Source organism: Entamoeba invadens (assembly GCF_000330505.1).
Source record: "Entamoeba invadens IP1 unplaced genomic scaffold scaff_1105074726715, whole genome shotgun sequence".
NCBI classification, from domain to species: Eukaryota; Evosea; order Mastigamoebida; family Endamoebidae; genus Entamoeba; species Entamoeba invadens.
This window is the reverse complement of record NW_004440286.1, coordinates 306485-322835: the sequence shown is the minus strand read 5'-3', so window position 1 is coordinate 322835 and position 16351 is coordinate 306485. Positions and strand designations below refer to the sequence as shown.

Here is a 16351-nt window from a genome sequence, read left to right as displayed (position 1 = left end):
GTGACTTCAACTGTGAGACTCCATGTGGTGCTAATAAGATACCAAACAACCCAAACTTTCCAAGCAGGTTGCAATGTGATGTCATAGATGCCTCGCCCTCAAAGACTTGGATGAGCACGTCAGGCTTATTGTCTGCATGTGTCGTAAATATCTGTGACTTCCTTGCTGAAATTGTTAAGTTTTGTGGTATCAATTCTGTCCTCACACCAATCACAAGCGTGCTCTTGTGATTGGTGTGGAAGTCGGTGCATTTTTTATTATCATTTAAAGTTTAATATTTTTTGAAGAGCATTTTATGCTTTTCTTCTCTTATCTTTTTTGAATTTATTTCTGTTTGATAATTTTTCTCTTTTTAAGTTTTTATTACCAAGTCTTTACTCTTTTAAAATAAAAACAAATTTGCAATTGAAATTATTTTTGCGGGTTTTGGTGCCAAATATATGGGAAATCATAATATTCTATCGGTGTGTAGGCAACTTTTGATTGGTCAAAACCACACGCCGATAGAGTTTCTACTGTACTTTAAATTTGCCCAAATTATAAGAAAACTTTACTTATTTCATTCAAAATATTGTTGGTAAAAAAAATACATTTTTTTAGAAAACAAAAAACATGCAAACCAATATAAACAAAAAAATGAAAGTGAATTATTTCTAGAATATCAGTATATGATAAAACGTTAAACCGTTTTGTTAATAAAAAGAAACAAGGCGTGAGTACCAAATAACTGTTTTGTTTTTTATACAGTCAAACCTTAGAGCGGGAGGGTATGGTAACTATTGTTCTGTTAAAAACGGGCATTTTTAGCCAATCAAACCTTAAAAACCGCTCAATAGAAAACCACATTTTAGTTTAAGTCCAAAATGATCGCTCTTGAAAAAATCCGCTCTTCAAAAACCGTATTTGGAAATTTTTTCGGTGAATTGTTTAGCCATAAAAATGTCAATTGAAAAAATTAGATGCTTTTTTTTAAAAAAATAAATTTTTATTTGTGTTGTAATCTGATAGTTTTTAATGATAATTGACATTAATATATTGTATAATTATCAATATAAATGTTTCTGATTGTTTTACGAAGCCATATGTCGTTATTGTTAATTTGATGTTTTAAATGACTAAGAAATTAAAAAAAACGATTATGTGGTATTATAATATATGTTTATTAAAATAATTACGATTAAAATTATAATAAAAAAATAAAATACTAACATCAATTTATTGTTAAATTGTTCAATTAATAAAACAACACTTTAAAAATATAATGTGTTACAGATAGTAGAAAATTTGGGTGTCAAGAATAAATTGGGTGTCAGATTGATTTTGAGTTATTTAATGGTTTTTTATATTTTTTTTTGTGAGGGGAAAAAATAAAAAAAAAGAAACCCATTTTTTTTACATTAACTAATCCCTAATTTATTTGACACCCAATTTATTCCTGACACCCTATTTTTCTACTATCTGTACAAGTTTGTTAATAAAATTTATTTTTTAAAAATTAAATTAAAAACAAAAAGTACCTGTTCATATTGACCACCAAGAGATCAACGATAAACTGTTATGTTTATTTTTTATAATACAACCAACGACGAAAGAATGTATTTGATATTCAAACAAAAAGTTGTAATTGAAAAAAATATTTTTAACCTTTAATTTTGTTTTAATTTTGCAAAAAAATAAAAATATTAAACTTACAAGAAGCAGACTCATGTAAAAAAACAAAAAACTATTTTTTGAATATAATTATTTCATTAAAAATTATTTTAAAAAATAAAAAAAAACAAAGTTTCAATATTTTCAATATTTTGATGAATTTATTGTCTTTTGTCGTTGTTCTTTGGTTCTTGTTTCTTTTCAAATGAACAAATTTAATTTGACATCGACCAAGAACTGACAAACTTTGAGTTGTTTTTTTATATTGAAATAAATAGTTATTTATAATTCTTGCATAGTGAGAAGGGTTAATGTTGTTGAAAAAATTAAAGTTTTTTATTTAAAATGTATGCTAAACTTGGATAGAAATAAAATGATGGGTTTAATAAACACTAGATGTTGTACAATAAAAAATTTTATTGAATTAAAATTTAAAATAACTGATTTTAAGTTATCATGAAACTTTTTTTTTGTTTTTTTTTCTATTTTTGATAATTTAATATATAAAAAAGTAATTATAGTTTATAATAAGATTATTAATAAATATAATAAAATTTTTTGTTTGTCATATTGATATTATAAAAATAATAAAAATATAAAATAAATAATAATTTATTCATTTATTATTTCAAATTAATAAATGAAATAATTAAATTGTTTTTGTAATTATAAAAACGATAAATTGTACGAAAAAGTGCGAAAAAATCATTTTTTTGGTTTTTTTGTCAAACATTTTTATTTGCTAAATTTATAGTAAATCAATCATATATTATGAAAAACTTCACTAATTTAATAATAAATAAAGTTAAAAAAATTATTAGTTTTGTTTATCAATTTAAACAGAGTGTCCAAAAAATGATTTTTCCAAACTTATCACTTTGTCTATTATAATTTTACAAATCTATAAAAGCAGGAGTATTGTTCTTAACACTTAACTTGGCTTATCTTGTTTTTTTTGGAAACTCTGATTCAATTGGAAATATAAATTTTAAATAAATTTATTATAACAAAAAAAAATGAATTTTTTATTGATATTGTTGATTTAAAAAAATAATTCAATTGAGTTGTCATATTTTTTTGAACATATTAATAATTTTCTGTTTGCATTCTTTTATTTTTTTTACTAACCAAATAGTTTTATGTAAAATAGTATTCATAAGATTGTTTATTATAATTATCATTATCATATGCTTTTACAATCCAATTATTACCATTTTAATTGTATATTTCATGTTCTTCATCTTATATATAAAAATTTATAAGTATCATTGGAAATATACAATTATGAATGAAAAGTTAACAAGTACAATATTATCTCCCGAAAAATGAATTTTTTTATTAATGGGGTTTCTTAAAAACGTAATTTTATCCAACAAAAAACCAAAGATTGTTTGATAAAAAGTGTTTTTAGGTTTGTTTTTTAAAAAAATATCTACTCTTGTGAGAATTCTAATTGTCATACCCTTTCATTCTTAAAACGTATGCTTGTATCTAATTACCATTCAATCTTCGACAAAAAAGGGGTAGCATATTTTAAAAAATAATTTTTAAATCATAGAAACATATTTATTCTTTGTGTTATACTAATGATCAAATTCATTTCATGACAAGTCAAAAGATAAAAAATAGTATCATAAAAAACAGATTTTAATACCTTAAATTTTAAATATCATAATACTGTGATATTCTTTTTGTACTTCTTTCTTTTAAATAAGCTGTTATTTTTCCTCTTCACCTTAAAAAAAGTACAAAAAGAATATTATAATATTTTATTTCAAATACAAATAATTGTCGTGTGTAAATAAATTATTAAAAAGCTTGTTTTAATATTTTTAATGAAAATCACTGTTTAAATTTAACAATAAATTAAGATTTGAAAACAATGTATAAAATTGTTGCACGCCTCAAAGAATAACCAGTTGAAAAATAAATAAACAATCATATCATTAAAGATTTGCAACAAAAAATTCCTTTGACAAACAATTACATAATATATTTGTTGGAATTATTTATTGTCAATAATTTCAATAAATAATATTTTTAAACTGATGTTTTTTTAAAAAAAGATGCAACCACACTTTTTTATTTTTATTCAAATTTTACTATATATTATAGTTTACTTTGCTATATTTAAACTATTCACTATAAAAAAAAATATCGATGCGATAAAAACAGAAATGAATTACATTTCTTTTTTTTTTAAACTTTTATTTAATTAAATAATAATTATTATATTATAAATTTTACAATAAAACAAATTTTATCACTAACTTTTAAAAAACAATTACAAATAAAAACAATTGTCAATTCAAATTATAAAAACCACAAATATACTATACTTAAACTATATATTAAAACTGCTTCGAACAAAACGATGAGAAAAAAATTTAAATTAAAGAATTTGTGATGCTAATCTTAGCAGCCTCCACAACGTGTTCTTCTGTAATGCCAAACTTCTTGTAAACGGCTCCTATGGGGGCAGATGCTCCGAATGAATTCATTCCAACCGCAACGCCGTCCATTCCGATATATTTCTCCCATCCGAAAGTTGCTCCAGCCTCGACTGACACTCTGGCTCTGATGCTTCTTGGCAAAACACTTTCCTTGTATTCTTTAGTTTGTTGTTCGAACAATTCCCACGATGGCATTGAGACAACTCTTGCTCCGACGCCCTCAGTCTCCAATTTCTTAGCAGCTTTAATTGCTAAGTCGACTTCAGTCCCTGTCGCGATCAAAATGACTTTTGGTGTTCCAAAGTCCTTCAACACGTAAGCGCCCTTCAACAAATTTTCTGACTTAGCGAATTCTTTTCTGTCAATAATTGCGCTATTCTGTCTTGCAAAGATCAAAAGTGTTGGGCCAGTCTTGTGCTGCACCGCAAATTTCCATGCGACACGAGTCTCGTTAGCGTCCGATGGTCTTAAGACGACGACATTTGGCATAGCTCTGAATGACATCAAATGCTCGATTGGTTGATGTGTTGGTCCATCCTCTCCGACTCCAATTGAGTCGTGTGTGAAGACGTAAATTGCCGGGTATCCAGAAAGAGCAGCGAGTCTGACGGTTGGTCTCAAGTAATCAGAAAAGACGAAGAAAGTGGAGCAATACCCAATAAGTCCTCCATAGATACTAATCCCGTTTGTAATATTTCCCATCGCATGTTCTCGGATACCAAAGTGAATGTTTCTCCCATCATACCCTTCATCAAATGACTTCCCTGGAATGACAACTTTGACGGAAGCTCCTAAATCCGCAGTCCCTCCTATGGTCTCTGGAAGTTCTTTAGCAAGTTCCTTAAAAGCAGTGCATGACGAAATTCTTGTCGCTTCACCTTTCTCGTTCTTTTCAAGTTCTTCAGTGAACATCGAAGACACTTTAGAGGTGTCGCGTTTGATTCTTCTTTCTAACTCGGCGTATTCCTTTGGGTATTCTGAAGCATATTTGGTATATAAAGTCTCCCATTCATCATACAATTTCGCACCTTTCTCTGCCGCACCATGGAACTCTGAGTACACCGTCTCAGAGATTTTGAACTCTTCAGTCATCTTATAATTCTCTTTCATCAAGTTAAGGTCGGCTCCTGGGGGTTCGCCATGTGCTTTACAAGTCCCCTGTTTATTTGGGAGACCGCACCCGATGAGAGTTTTGCACATAATGAGTGTTGGTCTCTCGGAGGATTTCGCAAGAGTGATTGCCGCATTGACCTGTTCGACGCAATTTCCATCGCAATGCAAGACATTCCATCCATACGCCTCATATCGTTCTTTGACGTTCTCAGTGAATGCAAGAGACGTGTCACCATCTATAGTGATGTGGTTGTCGTCGTACAAACAAATCAATTTATTCAACTTCAAGTGCCCAGCCAATGAAGAAGCTTCTGAAGTGACTCCTTCCATTAAGCACCCATCGCCAAGCAACACATAAGTGTAATTGTTCACTAATTCATAGTTTGGTTTATTAAACTCAGCAGCCATATGTCTTTCGGCTATAGCAAGACCAACAGCAGTAGCCATACCGGCACCTAGAGGACCAGTAGTGACCTCAACTCCATCAGTGTGATGATACTCGGGATGTCCCGGAGTCAACGAGTCGAGTTGTCTGAATTGTTTTAAGTCGTCCAGACTCACTTTGTATCCACAAAGATGATTCATTAAATACAAAAGGGACGAACCGTGGCCATTAGATAGAACAAATCTGTCACGGCTCAACCAGTTGCTTGCTTTTGGTGTAAATTTGAGGTGACGAGTATAAAGGGTGTACGCAATAGCAGCACAGCCAGTGGGAACACCGGGGTGCCCACTGTTTGCTTTGTTGATCATCTCACACGCTACCATACGAATCGTTTTGATGCACTCGTCCGCCATTATCTCTGCTTTCTTCGTTCTCGTCGGTCTTTTATAGCGAGTCAAAGAAAAAGAGCTTGGAAGAACTTCAGAAGATTCGCTCGGACTTGTTGTTTGCCTTCTCTCCTATTCTTTCACAAGTAGAAGAACGTTTCCAAAAGAAGAACAAGAGTGGAGTAATGGTTTATTCTAATTTAAATTACTATCATTAATAGGTTTTATCTTTGTTGTTCGAAATAAAATTTCTGGTATTTCTTTGGTCTTTTTTTGAATAGTAAAGTTGTTAGTTTCAAATAATTACACTTCTAAAGTACTATTTTATTTAATAAATAATTGTATTACATACGACAGTAAAAAAATTCAAGTTTTGGAATTTCGTATGAGTCCTTCTTACACTATTTAGAAGAGTTGTCACTGATATAGAAGTCATATCAATTCGATAAATAAAATTAATAAAAAACTTTCTTTTCTGTAAATTATAAAGAAAAACAAAAAGCGATACATTTATCTATGAAAACTGAGCAAATTTCTTGACCCACAACGAGTCTTCCTTGACAGCCCACGAAAGTACGTTCGTCGAAATTTTGTTGATTTTGTTCTTGTCAACCATTTTCGGAAAACTGACAAACGCAAAATGCGTGTTATTTTCGACGCTTACAACAACTACATTTTCATCGCAAATCATTTCTTGTTTGAAACCTTCGACGGCAGTTGCTACGTATAAAGTTTCATACACCCTAAACAGTTTTTTCTGTTCTTTTCGTGTTGTGTGTACGGTATAAGATGACGCCGAGACCTGATTATCTGTCTTCCCAAACACAATAAAATGAAGAATTTCCCTTTTCGATAAAAATGGACAAATTGTTTGCGATGGATTTTCAATTTGAGAAAACGCCTTTGTGGCCTTGATTGCCCTTTCAAAGGACTCGCAACATCTTGTCAGATGTGGCAGTGAAGTTGGCTGTGTTGCGCAAAAGACAATTGCCGAGTCTTCGGTCAAATAATTCACAAACACGTGGATTTGTGCTTTTTCTTTTTGTCATTTGAATTTCAGCTTTTTATAATTTTGCTTTCACTTTTTAACACAATTCCAACATTTTTTATCGCAAAACTATTGAAATGATTTTTTATTAGAAACAAATAGTTTTAATTCGCCCAAATTCGATATTTTCCAAAACAAACCGTTGAAGTCGCTCAAACACAGGGGCATCCATGATATTGTCCCTCTTGCGGAAATCGAGTTCACAAAAGCGATAAGCACTTGTGAGTCCATAGGTGTGAGTTGTGCAGACCTTTTTCCCAAACACACGATTTTCCCTTCTTTCAGCACTCCTGCGAACAGAATGCAGTCATTATTACTTTTAAATAATTCGATATTTGTGCTCGAAACAGCCTTTTGCAGTGCTTCGGTCATCACAGCTCTTTCTGATGGTGCAAATTGATAAATGTCGTACGCGTTATGTACCACACCAGCCGAAGTGTTTGCATGAGTGATTGCCGATTTAAGTTGGTTGTATGTTCCCCCAATTATATTTCGGAAATCTGTGCCATACGACTTGTCGAAAATTGACTGAATGGTTGGAAACGGGACGATCGAGCACATCGCATGGAACAAAAACTCCAACTGTCTTTGGATTATAAAGACGTTTTCTCCCGTCTTCGATGCACAACAAAACTGGAGTGGTCCTTTCGACATAAACACAAATAAGTGATCTTTGCTTCGTAAATAGTTCAGTTCGTCTTTGTTGTCGTTCACAACAGAAGTAATTGCAATTAGTGTCGCCATGAACGGCGCTAATTCGACGTCAGACCCGTACCTTGAAAACGCCGGTTTTCCTGCAATGGTATACACAAAAAAATGTTTTGAATGTGAAAACCAAGTGGACGAGGATGGGTCTTCCACCATGTGTTTCGCCCAACTCTCAGCTGAATCGTTAGAAATTATTAGTGGGGAAAATGGGGTGGTTGGGCGACTCATAACAATCGAAGGTTTAACAGTTTCATCTTGTTTTTCTTTCCATAATTATTAGTTTCGTATGGTTTCATTTCTAGTTTTCATTACTATTACTATCATAAATTGGTCTAATAATTAATTTTTTAATATTTTAGTATTAATTATAATTTTCTTTTTTTAATTATTTACACGGCATTTTCGTATAATAATAACTGTTTTAAAAATATGTATTAATTTATAATATTATTATAAAATATTTTTTTTATTATTTGTATATTTGTTTTCCACTAGAACGTTTTTGTCTTGTTTGTTTAAATATAAAAATATTATAAAAAAACAATTGATTTAATTGTTTCAAACACGATTTGAACTTTCGTTGGTTTAACAAATATTATTCTTTAATTATAATTGTACAATTAACATTTTTTAACAGAAATGAACAAATCATTAAACGAACTAAAAAGAATTATATAAATGAAATAAAGAAGGACAACTTCTTAGTTTTATTCTTCGACCAATTTATTCAAAGCGTTGACATTAATAGCTTTAAAATCGTTTATAACGAGTTTTACACTTTCAAGCTTTTCTAAAACGTCACTTTTCAAGTCTGAAGCGACAGCCACGACAATGCACCCAGCACTTGTTGCACTTTTGACTCCCGAAATGGCGTCTTCAAAGACTACACATCTTTTTGGATTTGCCCCAAGTTTGCTTGCGGCCTTTAAATAAATGTCTGGATTCGGTTTTCCTTTCAAACTTCCATCATTATAAATGATGTGGTCCATATCAAACCAATGCAATAACTTGAACTTTTCGACGAACACTTCGACGTTTTCCCACCCACTCGATGTCGCAATACCAAACGGCACTTTTTCTCGCGCAAGAGATTCAAAGAGTGAAATTGCCCCGTCGCACAATTCTAACCCACTTTGATCAAGAAACTTTTGATACATTTTTTCTTTCTCGAGTCCTATGTCTTTGACCTCCTCTAGTGTTGCCTGCCGATTTAAAACAAATTCCACAAGTCGCGAATTGGGCGAACCATTGATATTTTCCCACTCAACATCGGTAAATGGCCGTCCTTTGTATTTCAAGGACATCGCGTTCCATGCTTCTCTATGTAATTTCCCGTCAAAAAGAAGGGTTCCATTGAAATCGAAAATGACTGCCTTCATTATTTGTGCTTTATTTAGTTTGCCAATTTGTTCTTCCTTTTAAATTTTTTTTCGGTCTGTTTCATATTGAACTATTTTTAATAAAAATAAAAAATCCTTCCATAATAATTACAATGGAATTTAATATAATTTCAATTCAATTATATTCGAAAAGACCGAATTTTTATTAAAAATTATTAAAAAACAACTAAATATTGATATGAATTAATTTACATTATTTATTGAGCAATACCGAAGAGGATTGACAGTTATTTACATTCAGGTGCGTTTCATTTTTACTGTTTTATAAAGCAAATACATACAATATTATGCAACAACAAGTTATTATTTAATAAACATTTATTCTTTGTTTCATTATGAATTTTGAAACCCAAATTATAGCTCATTGTCTTAAAGACATTTCAAATTCAATATAAACCAGAATATGCTATTCTATTTGTAACCAACACATGATATTACACATTCAGATCATTTTATTTGGTTTAAAAGATAATGAATACTGAGTAAACGAGATCCTCATAATTTAGAACATCATTACAGTTAAACAGAGCAGTACACGTCATGATCGCATTAATAGTTTCTTAATATCAAAGTGTTTTTCTTAAAAACTACAAAAATGGTTAAAACAAACTAAAACGACGGACTGAATTAATTATTTTTTTTCACGGCATTCACTATAGGAACGATAATGACGATCAAAATCACAATGATAACAATCGCAGCAATCGACCCACCAATGATGTACAATTTCCACTTCCTCCAGCACATCGCTTTTTTCAGTTGGTGTGATTGCTTTTTGAACGTATTTGCCTTATCCACCATATCGTTTGTTTTGTCTTCCAACTCTTCTGCTTGGTCCAAGTTCGCCGTCATCTTATCTATATTCTATTCATCACTTTGCTCTTCGTTCATTGATTAACTATCATTTTATTATTATAAAACTTATGTTTTATAGTTAAACCATATACCAAACATGAAAAAGGTTCACATAATCGCCACTTCTCATTCCAAAGGATAAAACCTGTACCATACTTTATTATTTTATGTATTATATTACTAATATTTGGTAAATATGTTAATGTACTAGATGTATTAATTAAAAAACCATTCCATTTCGAGTTCAAATCAGTGTTGACTTGTAAAAGCGTATTATTACTTATAATACAAATAACTATAATTTTATGATAACAACAAACATCTGCCATAACGTCTTGAGTCTCTTTGACGTCTTTATAAATTGCTTTAATTTTCTCGTTTTGTGGTTCCTGGTCGATGAGGGCTTGTTTTTGTTCCTTCTTTTGTTTGACGACTTCAGACGCCTTAGGTTTTTTCGCATTTGAAAACTTTGCTTTGCTGAGTGTCAATAGTGCGGAGGAATAGAACAACAAACCTCATGGACTTCGGTTTAAGTAATTTTCAAGTTTCTCCTTTCTGTGTTTAGTTTCTCCTTAAACACTATATTTATTCGTCCCATTTCCAAAATATTTGTTGTCAAATATTATCTCTGCAAAAATCCCATTTCTAAGTACTCTCATGAGTATTCTAAACAAATAATTTAACTTTGTTTTTAACAAACAAAAATTGTTTCACTTGGTAAAAAAAACAAGAGTTTTGGGATGATTCATTTTTTCCATCAAAAATAGCTCCAACCCAAGTTTTTTTTTCCTAAAGAAAAGGATTTTCGCCTCAAAATACTTTTGTTCAAAAGTCGATTCCCAAAAATTGTGTTCAGAGATTTATTTTCTATATCTTGTTTGGAAAAAAATTGTTTCTGCCAATCGAAAACAGTAAAGTAAACAGAAATAATAAACACATGTGTCTCAAATTGTCCTCTGAGCTTCCAATGGTAACTCCGATTCAAGAGCAAGCGCCTTTCCCTCCAGTTTCTGATACCATTCCAATGTAGAAGACTTCGATGCCGTGTTAATAAAGAACGAAGGAATCACTGTTTGTCAGTTATTGTAATTTCAATTGTTTTTTTCCACTTCGAAAAAATTCAAATCTTCTGTTTTCGTTCAGTAACAAAGTTGCACACAACAAACTTCCATTGATGTCGGTCTGAGTGACTGATTCATACGTGGTTTCGTAGACGCCATTCTCCAAATACTCTCTAAAAATCGTTGCACAGAACAAAGTGGTTCCTCTGACAAATCCCTTTTGGTCGGCGTAGTCCGGGTGTTCGCACGAGATGTCGATGATCATTTTGGCGTCTAGTTCGTTCTCCTTTTTCTCGACATTGTCGTAGATCTTCCTAAAGTGGACAAAATCTCTTCTTCCAACAAGACCGGCTGCCAGTGACTTTGTGGTGATGTAATGCATTGAATAACCGTCCTCAAACGTCTCAATGGTCTTCATCGAGTCAACAAGAACTTCCCACGAAACGCGATTCTCTGGGTCAAGTAACGCGCTGATGACTGTCGCCATTCTACAAGGCATAACCGCACATATCTTGAACTTCTTGATCGATGACTTCGGGTCGTTCTTGTAAAAGAGATTGGCGTGGTCGTTCCCTTTGCACGCAACCCAGTCCTCTTCGTCAACAAGGTCCTTCAGAAACTCCTCGCGTTCCTCCTCGATGCGGCCCTTTAACTCGTCAAGGTACTCCTTAGTGATTGACATGACTGAATAACTCTCTTCCTTTGCCTTTAAATACCAGAAAAATGACAACCAAGATTGCGTTTCGTTCCGTATCGCCTCTCGATATTTGTTTCTTTGTTCCTAAAGTTGTTTTTTATGGTTGATTATTAATTAAATTGTATTTTAATTATAGTAAATCAAAATTGATAGTTGTATTTCCCATTACGATTGAACATTTTCTTTCTGCTTTCAGGAAATAAAATCCACAAAAAACAATATAGTTTAATTACTTAATGGTTCTAGCAAAAAGTCAAAAAACTATAATTATAGTTTTTACAATAAATAGCTCTAAATAACCACCGAAACTAAAACTATAGTTCCAACAACTAAAATTTGATAGTAAACAGTCAGATGTTGAGTTGTTTCTTCTTTTCAAATAAGAAATCAGCCCGTGCAGAGCCTAAGTTGACGATCTTTGGACATCCGTCCCTATCCTTTTCCTGAAGTACACAATTTCGACAGTAATATGCATCAGCAACACCATCGGCACCACAGTTAATACACTTCCCTTGGGATGCACCAAAGTTACACTCATCACATATACGAACTTTTTTATACGGACGAACATACGTGTCACATATCGGACATTTTCCTTCACACTTTTCACAAAGACGACCAACAGCAGTCCCTGTCTGCTTCCGACACATCACTAAATCGGGATCTATTCGTCAATACATCTCATTTTAACATCGATCTGCAATCTCGTTCCGCCAACGGATCTCAGCCTGATCGTAAAATTTGTGAAAAAAGTGTATGAAACACAAACGGTGCTTCGACATTAATTTGTTATTGAGTTGTGTTTTTATAATCTTTTATAGCTTTTCTAAATTATAATTAAATTAATAAGAAACCATAGAAAAGATAAATTTTCTAATAAAATAAACTATAAATATAACAATTGTTATATACTACAAATAAACTATAAATTATTAAAATGAAGGGTAATTGGAGAAAGACTGTAGTAAACAATGGATGTGTCTTGTGAAACAAAAGCCACGATACAGTTTGGAATGGCCTTAGAAAGGTCACAAAGGAACTTGTATTTAAATTTATCTTCAGTGTGTAAAACAGTTACATTCCCTTTAACTGTCGGGAAAATTGTATACCTATCGATCCGTTTCATTCCGCTATACAACTCTCTCTTTCTCAAATCAAAAACACAAGCAATCTCCCGACCATCAAGGCTGTTCTCATCATTTTCTGACATGCCTTAGTTTTTGAGTTGTAACAATTGCATGGTTTTAATTGTATTTTAATTATAATTTAAACTATTTGTTTTTCGAACATTTTTTTTGTTTTTAAATTATCATAAAATATGATTTAATATAATTATTTAATATAATACATTTTGTAATTGTCATTATTAATTGTATTAAACTTTATAATAAAAATACAATAAAACTAATTAAAAAAACGTTTGTTATATATTATCCTTACAAGCTTCATCATAGACATATGTTCTTACTCTCTGAGTTTTCAATATACTTTTATGAGAAAACCTACCCATATTAATTTCTTTTTGTGCTCCTAGATGTGAACATTTAGTCATTGAGTCTAAAGGTACTGTCCCGTCACCTGCTGTCATGGTAATTATAGGTTCTCTATCAAAACCATTTGGATAGTTATAAGAATCTTCTGTTGGAATACCTGAAGAGTACAGACAATCCCAAGGAACCCATCTTCCAGTGTTACCAAATTCCAGTCTTTTTTCTGTTTCTTCAAATACAATTTGACTCCACTCCTTCATTTCATCAATTGAATTTAATAACTCTTTTAAATCACTTCCTTTATATTCTTTATTTGGTGTCTGCACCAAAACTCTTTCTTCATAAAAGCCTTTTGGTAACATCATAAAAAGACTTGGCATTCTTCTTTCAAAAGTTCGAAACAGTCTACTACTCATTGGAAGGTGTTGGGTGTCTCCTGATAATATAGCTCTAAGACTTTTTGGTGCACCTTTAATTGGTGTACTTATAGTTATTAATTTTTCAATGTGCTCTCGACAAAACGCAAGGCCAAAAAATTTGAACAACTGTAAAGTGACCAACCCACCCATTGAATGACTAACAAATACCACCTTATGACCACTTTGTTCATGTGATCGTATTATCATTTCTTTTATTTTTGAAGCATAATCATCACGATTGACATCTCCAAAACGCCAATCATAACCCAAACCAAACATGTCAACATCATCTTGCCACCCGGCATGTCTTAATTTGTCTACTATATATCCAAAAAACTTAAGTAATAACTTGAAGGGAAGATTGACAGACGATCCTAAGGTGGAGATACCTTTTGTTGATGGAAAGTTTTTGTAATACACTTCAAGTCCTTCAACTGTTTCAAACATCATTTTGGTGTTATCCCAAACAGGAGAAACATATGCAACAAAACATTGGAACCGACTTGTTGGAAATAATTGAGAAAAAGATGCCCAAAGACGCTCATCTACTATTCTTGGACAATTTCGAGGAAGTGGTACTGTTTTTGGTATAGTACCTTTCATATGAAGTGTTGAAGCCAATATCCCTGGCACAAAAAACACAGGATGACGATTAGAGCATTGTCTGCTTGTGATTAAAACAACCAAATTCATTAAAAGAATCCAATTCATTGTATAACTTATTGAGTATGATATTAAGTTTGTTTAATCTGGAGTTAACATTTGAAGTGCTTGTCCTCTGTCATTGTATTATATCAGTAACAAACAATTCGTTTTCAGTATTGAATTGATATAACTGAAAGCCTAACACATCAATAACAAAGCGACTAAAGTTATTAATTTCAATGTTTTAACAGTAGACAACAATTGTTCACTTCAGTGAATTTCCAATAAGAATAATAAATAACTATTAAATATGGTTATATTTTACTTATATTATATGTTTATCGTTTGCTATAAATCAAAAAAAATCTTTATCAACTAGTTATTATCAACAACACAACCTTGTCTGTACTTACTGAAGTATACCATGAATTGTTTTTTTTTATAAATAGATTTTTTGTAAATTATTAAAACTAATTGATAAAAACTACCCAATGTAGTAAACTATGGACAAAACCAAAACTGAAAAACAAATGTTTAAAAAAATAAGGTTTAAAAAAGTTTTATAGTTTAAATTAATTATTATAATGTATAATAAAATAAATTATATTTTTGATACATTTTTATTATAAATTTGATTATTTTAGAATTAAAATAAAAAGTTTCTGTATTAATATTTTTATTATATTAATTATTTTTTGTTAACTCTTCTAATATTTTTTAACCTTTAAAAAACGTCATTCAGTTTAAAAATATCACTGTTTATAATCAACTTATTACTAATAATAATATTATTATATTATTTAAAAAATATGTAGAAACTTATTGACAAAAAAATTCAACATCTAAAAAATATTAAAATTAAAAACAAAAAACTATATTTTTACTATAAATAAACCATTGTAATAACTTTAAAATAAAGACCTCAAAAAGAAGTCACATGCCAACTAGTTCGCTCTGTATTGGTCTTTTTCTTACATTAATTTCATTCTTTGAAACACAGGACTTCAAAGTCTTGACATGTCCAAACCGTCCCTACGATACCTTTGAAAACAACGTTTTTGTGTCAAGATGTGGGTGGGGCAACATGTATCTGTATGAGACCGTCTTAGATTTGTTAATAGTATTAACTTCACTTTTGAACTTAAAGTCGACACTTCTCAAAAAATGTTTTTCAATAATGTTATTGGCGTCTTCTTTTTATAAATTGCATTACTTAACACTTGCAAACAGCGAAAATGGTACTTTTTATTTCACGCTTTCTGGCGCAATTCACATTATTTTTAGTTTGATCACTTTCGTTGAAAAATCACCCCATTGCGATAAAAATTCGCCCAAATGTGCGCCAGAAAAGAAAGAAAGTCAATTTGGGAATGTGTATCTTCACGGCGAAAAACTCCCTGAACTCCAGAAACCAAAAACAACAAAACCAAAAGAAATTAAAGTACAACAAACGGCACAGTCAAACATTAAAGAGCTCCAAAACAAAATTAAATTAGCTAAACTCGAAACTCAAGAAAAACACCGCAAAGAAGAAGAAGAGGAGAAAAAACAAATTTTGAAGAACCAAACGAAAAAAACCGAAAACTTAAGCCAAACCGAAGAAATCTCAAAAATGATTAATGAACCCACTGAGCTCCTTCAAATCAACAAAAGAAGACCAGTTCCTAAAAAGTCAAAAAAGTCATCAAAAGTCGTTGGAAACGTTACAACACAAAACGAAATAAAAACTAAAAAACCTGCAAACAATGAACAGAAAAACAAAACCGACCTCATTGAGGAACTCAAAAAGAAATTGCCGAAAAAAAAATAAGTTTATTGAAGATTCTTTTTTACTATTTATATACAGTATTGTATAATTATATTTAATAAATATCGGTGAATAATTATTATGTTATTAATTTTATTCCTAACAAAAAACACATAAGAATTAAATTAAAACTCTAGTAAAATTATACATAAATAAATATAATAATGAACTATCCTTTTTTTTATCTTATCACTTGATGAAGTATATACTTATATAAAATATATTATATAAGTA

The 16351-nt window shown here is 31.0% G+C and overlaps 8 protein-coding genes across 8 annotated transcripts; 1 reads left to right on the top strand and 7 right to left on the bottom strand.

Annotated features, from left to right (window-relative positions):
- Positions 1-4037: 4037 nt before the first annotated feature.
- EIN_487000 (transketolase, putative) lies at positions 4038-6014 on the bottom strand (the record flags this gene model as incomplete). Its single annotated transcript, XM_004255961.1, has 1 exon — positions 4038-6014. One exon carries the CDS (start codon positions 6012-6014, stop codon positions 4038-4040), a length of 1977 nt encoding a protein of 658 aa, XP_004256009.1.
- Positions 6015-6501: 487 nt separating this feature from the next.
- On the bottom strand, positions 6502-7971 carry EIN_486990 (protein SAND, putative; the record flags this gene model as incomplete). Its single annotated transcript, XM_004255960.1, has 2 exons — positions 6502-7025; positions 7176-7971. 2 exons carry the CDS (start codon positions 7969-7971, stop codon positions 6502-6504), a joined length of 1320 nt encoding a protein of 439 aa, XP_004256008.1.
- Positions 7972-8450: 479 nt separating this feature from the next.
- Positions 8451-9122, bottom strand: EIN_486980 (2-deoxyglucose-6-phosphate phosphatase, putative; the record flags this gene model as incomplete). The annotated part of the gene is made up of 1 exon (XM_004255959.1): positions 8451-9122. One exon carries the CDS (start codon positions 9120-9122, stop codon positions 8451-8453), a length of 672 nt encoding a protein of 223 aa, XP_004256007.1.
- Positions 9123-9770: 648 nt separating this feature from the next.
- EIN_486970 (vesicle-associated membrane protein, putative) lies at positions 9771-10517 on the bottom strand (the record flags this gene model as incomplete). The annotated part of the gene is made up of 3 exons (XM_004255958.1): positions 9771-10007; positions 10319-10475; positions 10513-10517. The coding sequence occupies 3 exons, from the start codon at positions 10515-10517 to the stop codon at positions 9771-9773; spliced, it is 399 nt and encodes a 132-aa protein (XP_004256006.1).
- Positions 10518-10942: 425 nt separating this feature from the next.
- On the bottom strand, positions 10943-11741 carry EIN_486960 (steroidogenic acute regulatory, putative; the record flags this gene model as incomplete). The annotated part of the gene is made up of 2 exons (XM_004255957.1): positions 10943-11067; positions 11165-11741. 2 exons carry the CDS (start codon positions 11739-11741, stop codon positions 10943-10945), a joined length of 702 nt encoding a protein of 233 aa, XP_004256005.1.
- A 365-nt stretch (positions 11742-12106) lies between these two features.
- EIN_486950 (hypothetical protein) lies at positions 12107-12538 on the bottom strand (the record flags this gene model as incomplete). The annotated part of the gene is made up of 2 exons (XM_004255956.1): positions 12107-12420; positions 12526-12538. The coding sequence occupies 2 exons, from the start codon at positions 12536-12538 to the stop codon at positions 12107-12109; spliced, it is 327 nt and encodes a 108-aa protein (XP_004256004.1).
- Positions 12539-13179: 641 nt separating this feature from the next.
- Positions 13180-14736, bottom strand: EIN_486940 (1-O-acylceramide synthase precursor, putative; the record flags this gene model as incomplete). Its single annotated transcript, XM_004255955.1, has 4 exons — positions 13180-14332; positions 14426-14443; positions 14472-14531; positions 14687-14736. 4 exons carry the CDS (start codon positions 14734-14736, stop codon positions 13180-13182), a joined length of 1281 nt encoding a protein of 426 aa, XP_004256003.1.
- Positions 14737-15247: 511 nt separating this feature from the next.
- Positions 15248-16120, top strand: EIN_486930 (hypothetical protein; the record flags this gene model as incomplete). The annotated part of the gene is made up of 1 exon (XM_004255954.1): positions 15248-16120. The coding sequence occupies one exon, from the start codon at positions 15248-15250 to the stop codon at positions 16118-16120; it is 873 nt and encodes a 290-aa protein (XP_004256002.1).
- Positions 16121-16351: the final 231 nt, after the last annotated feature.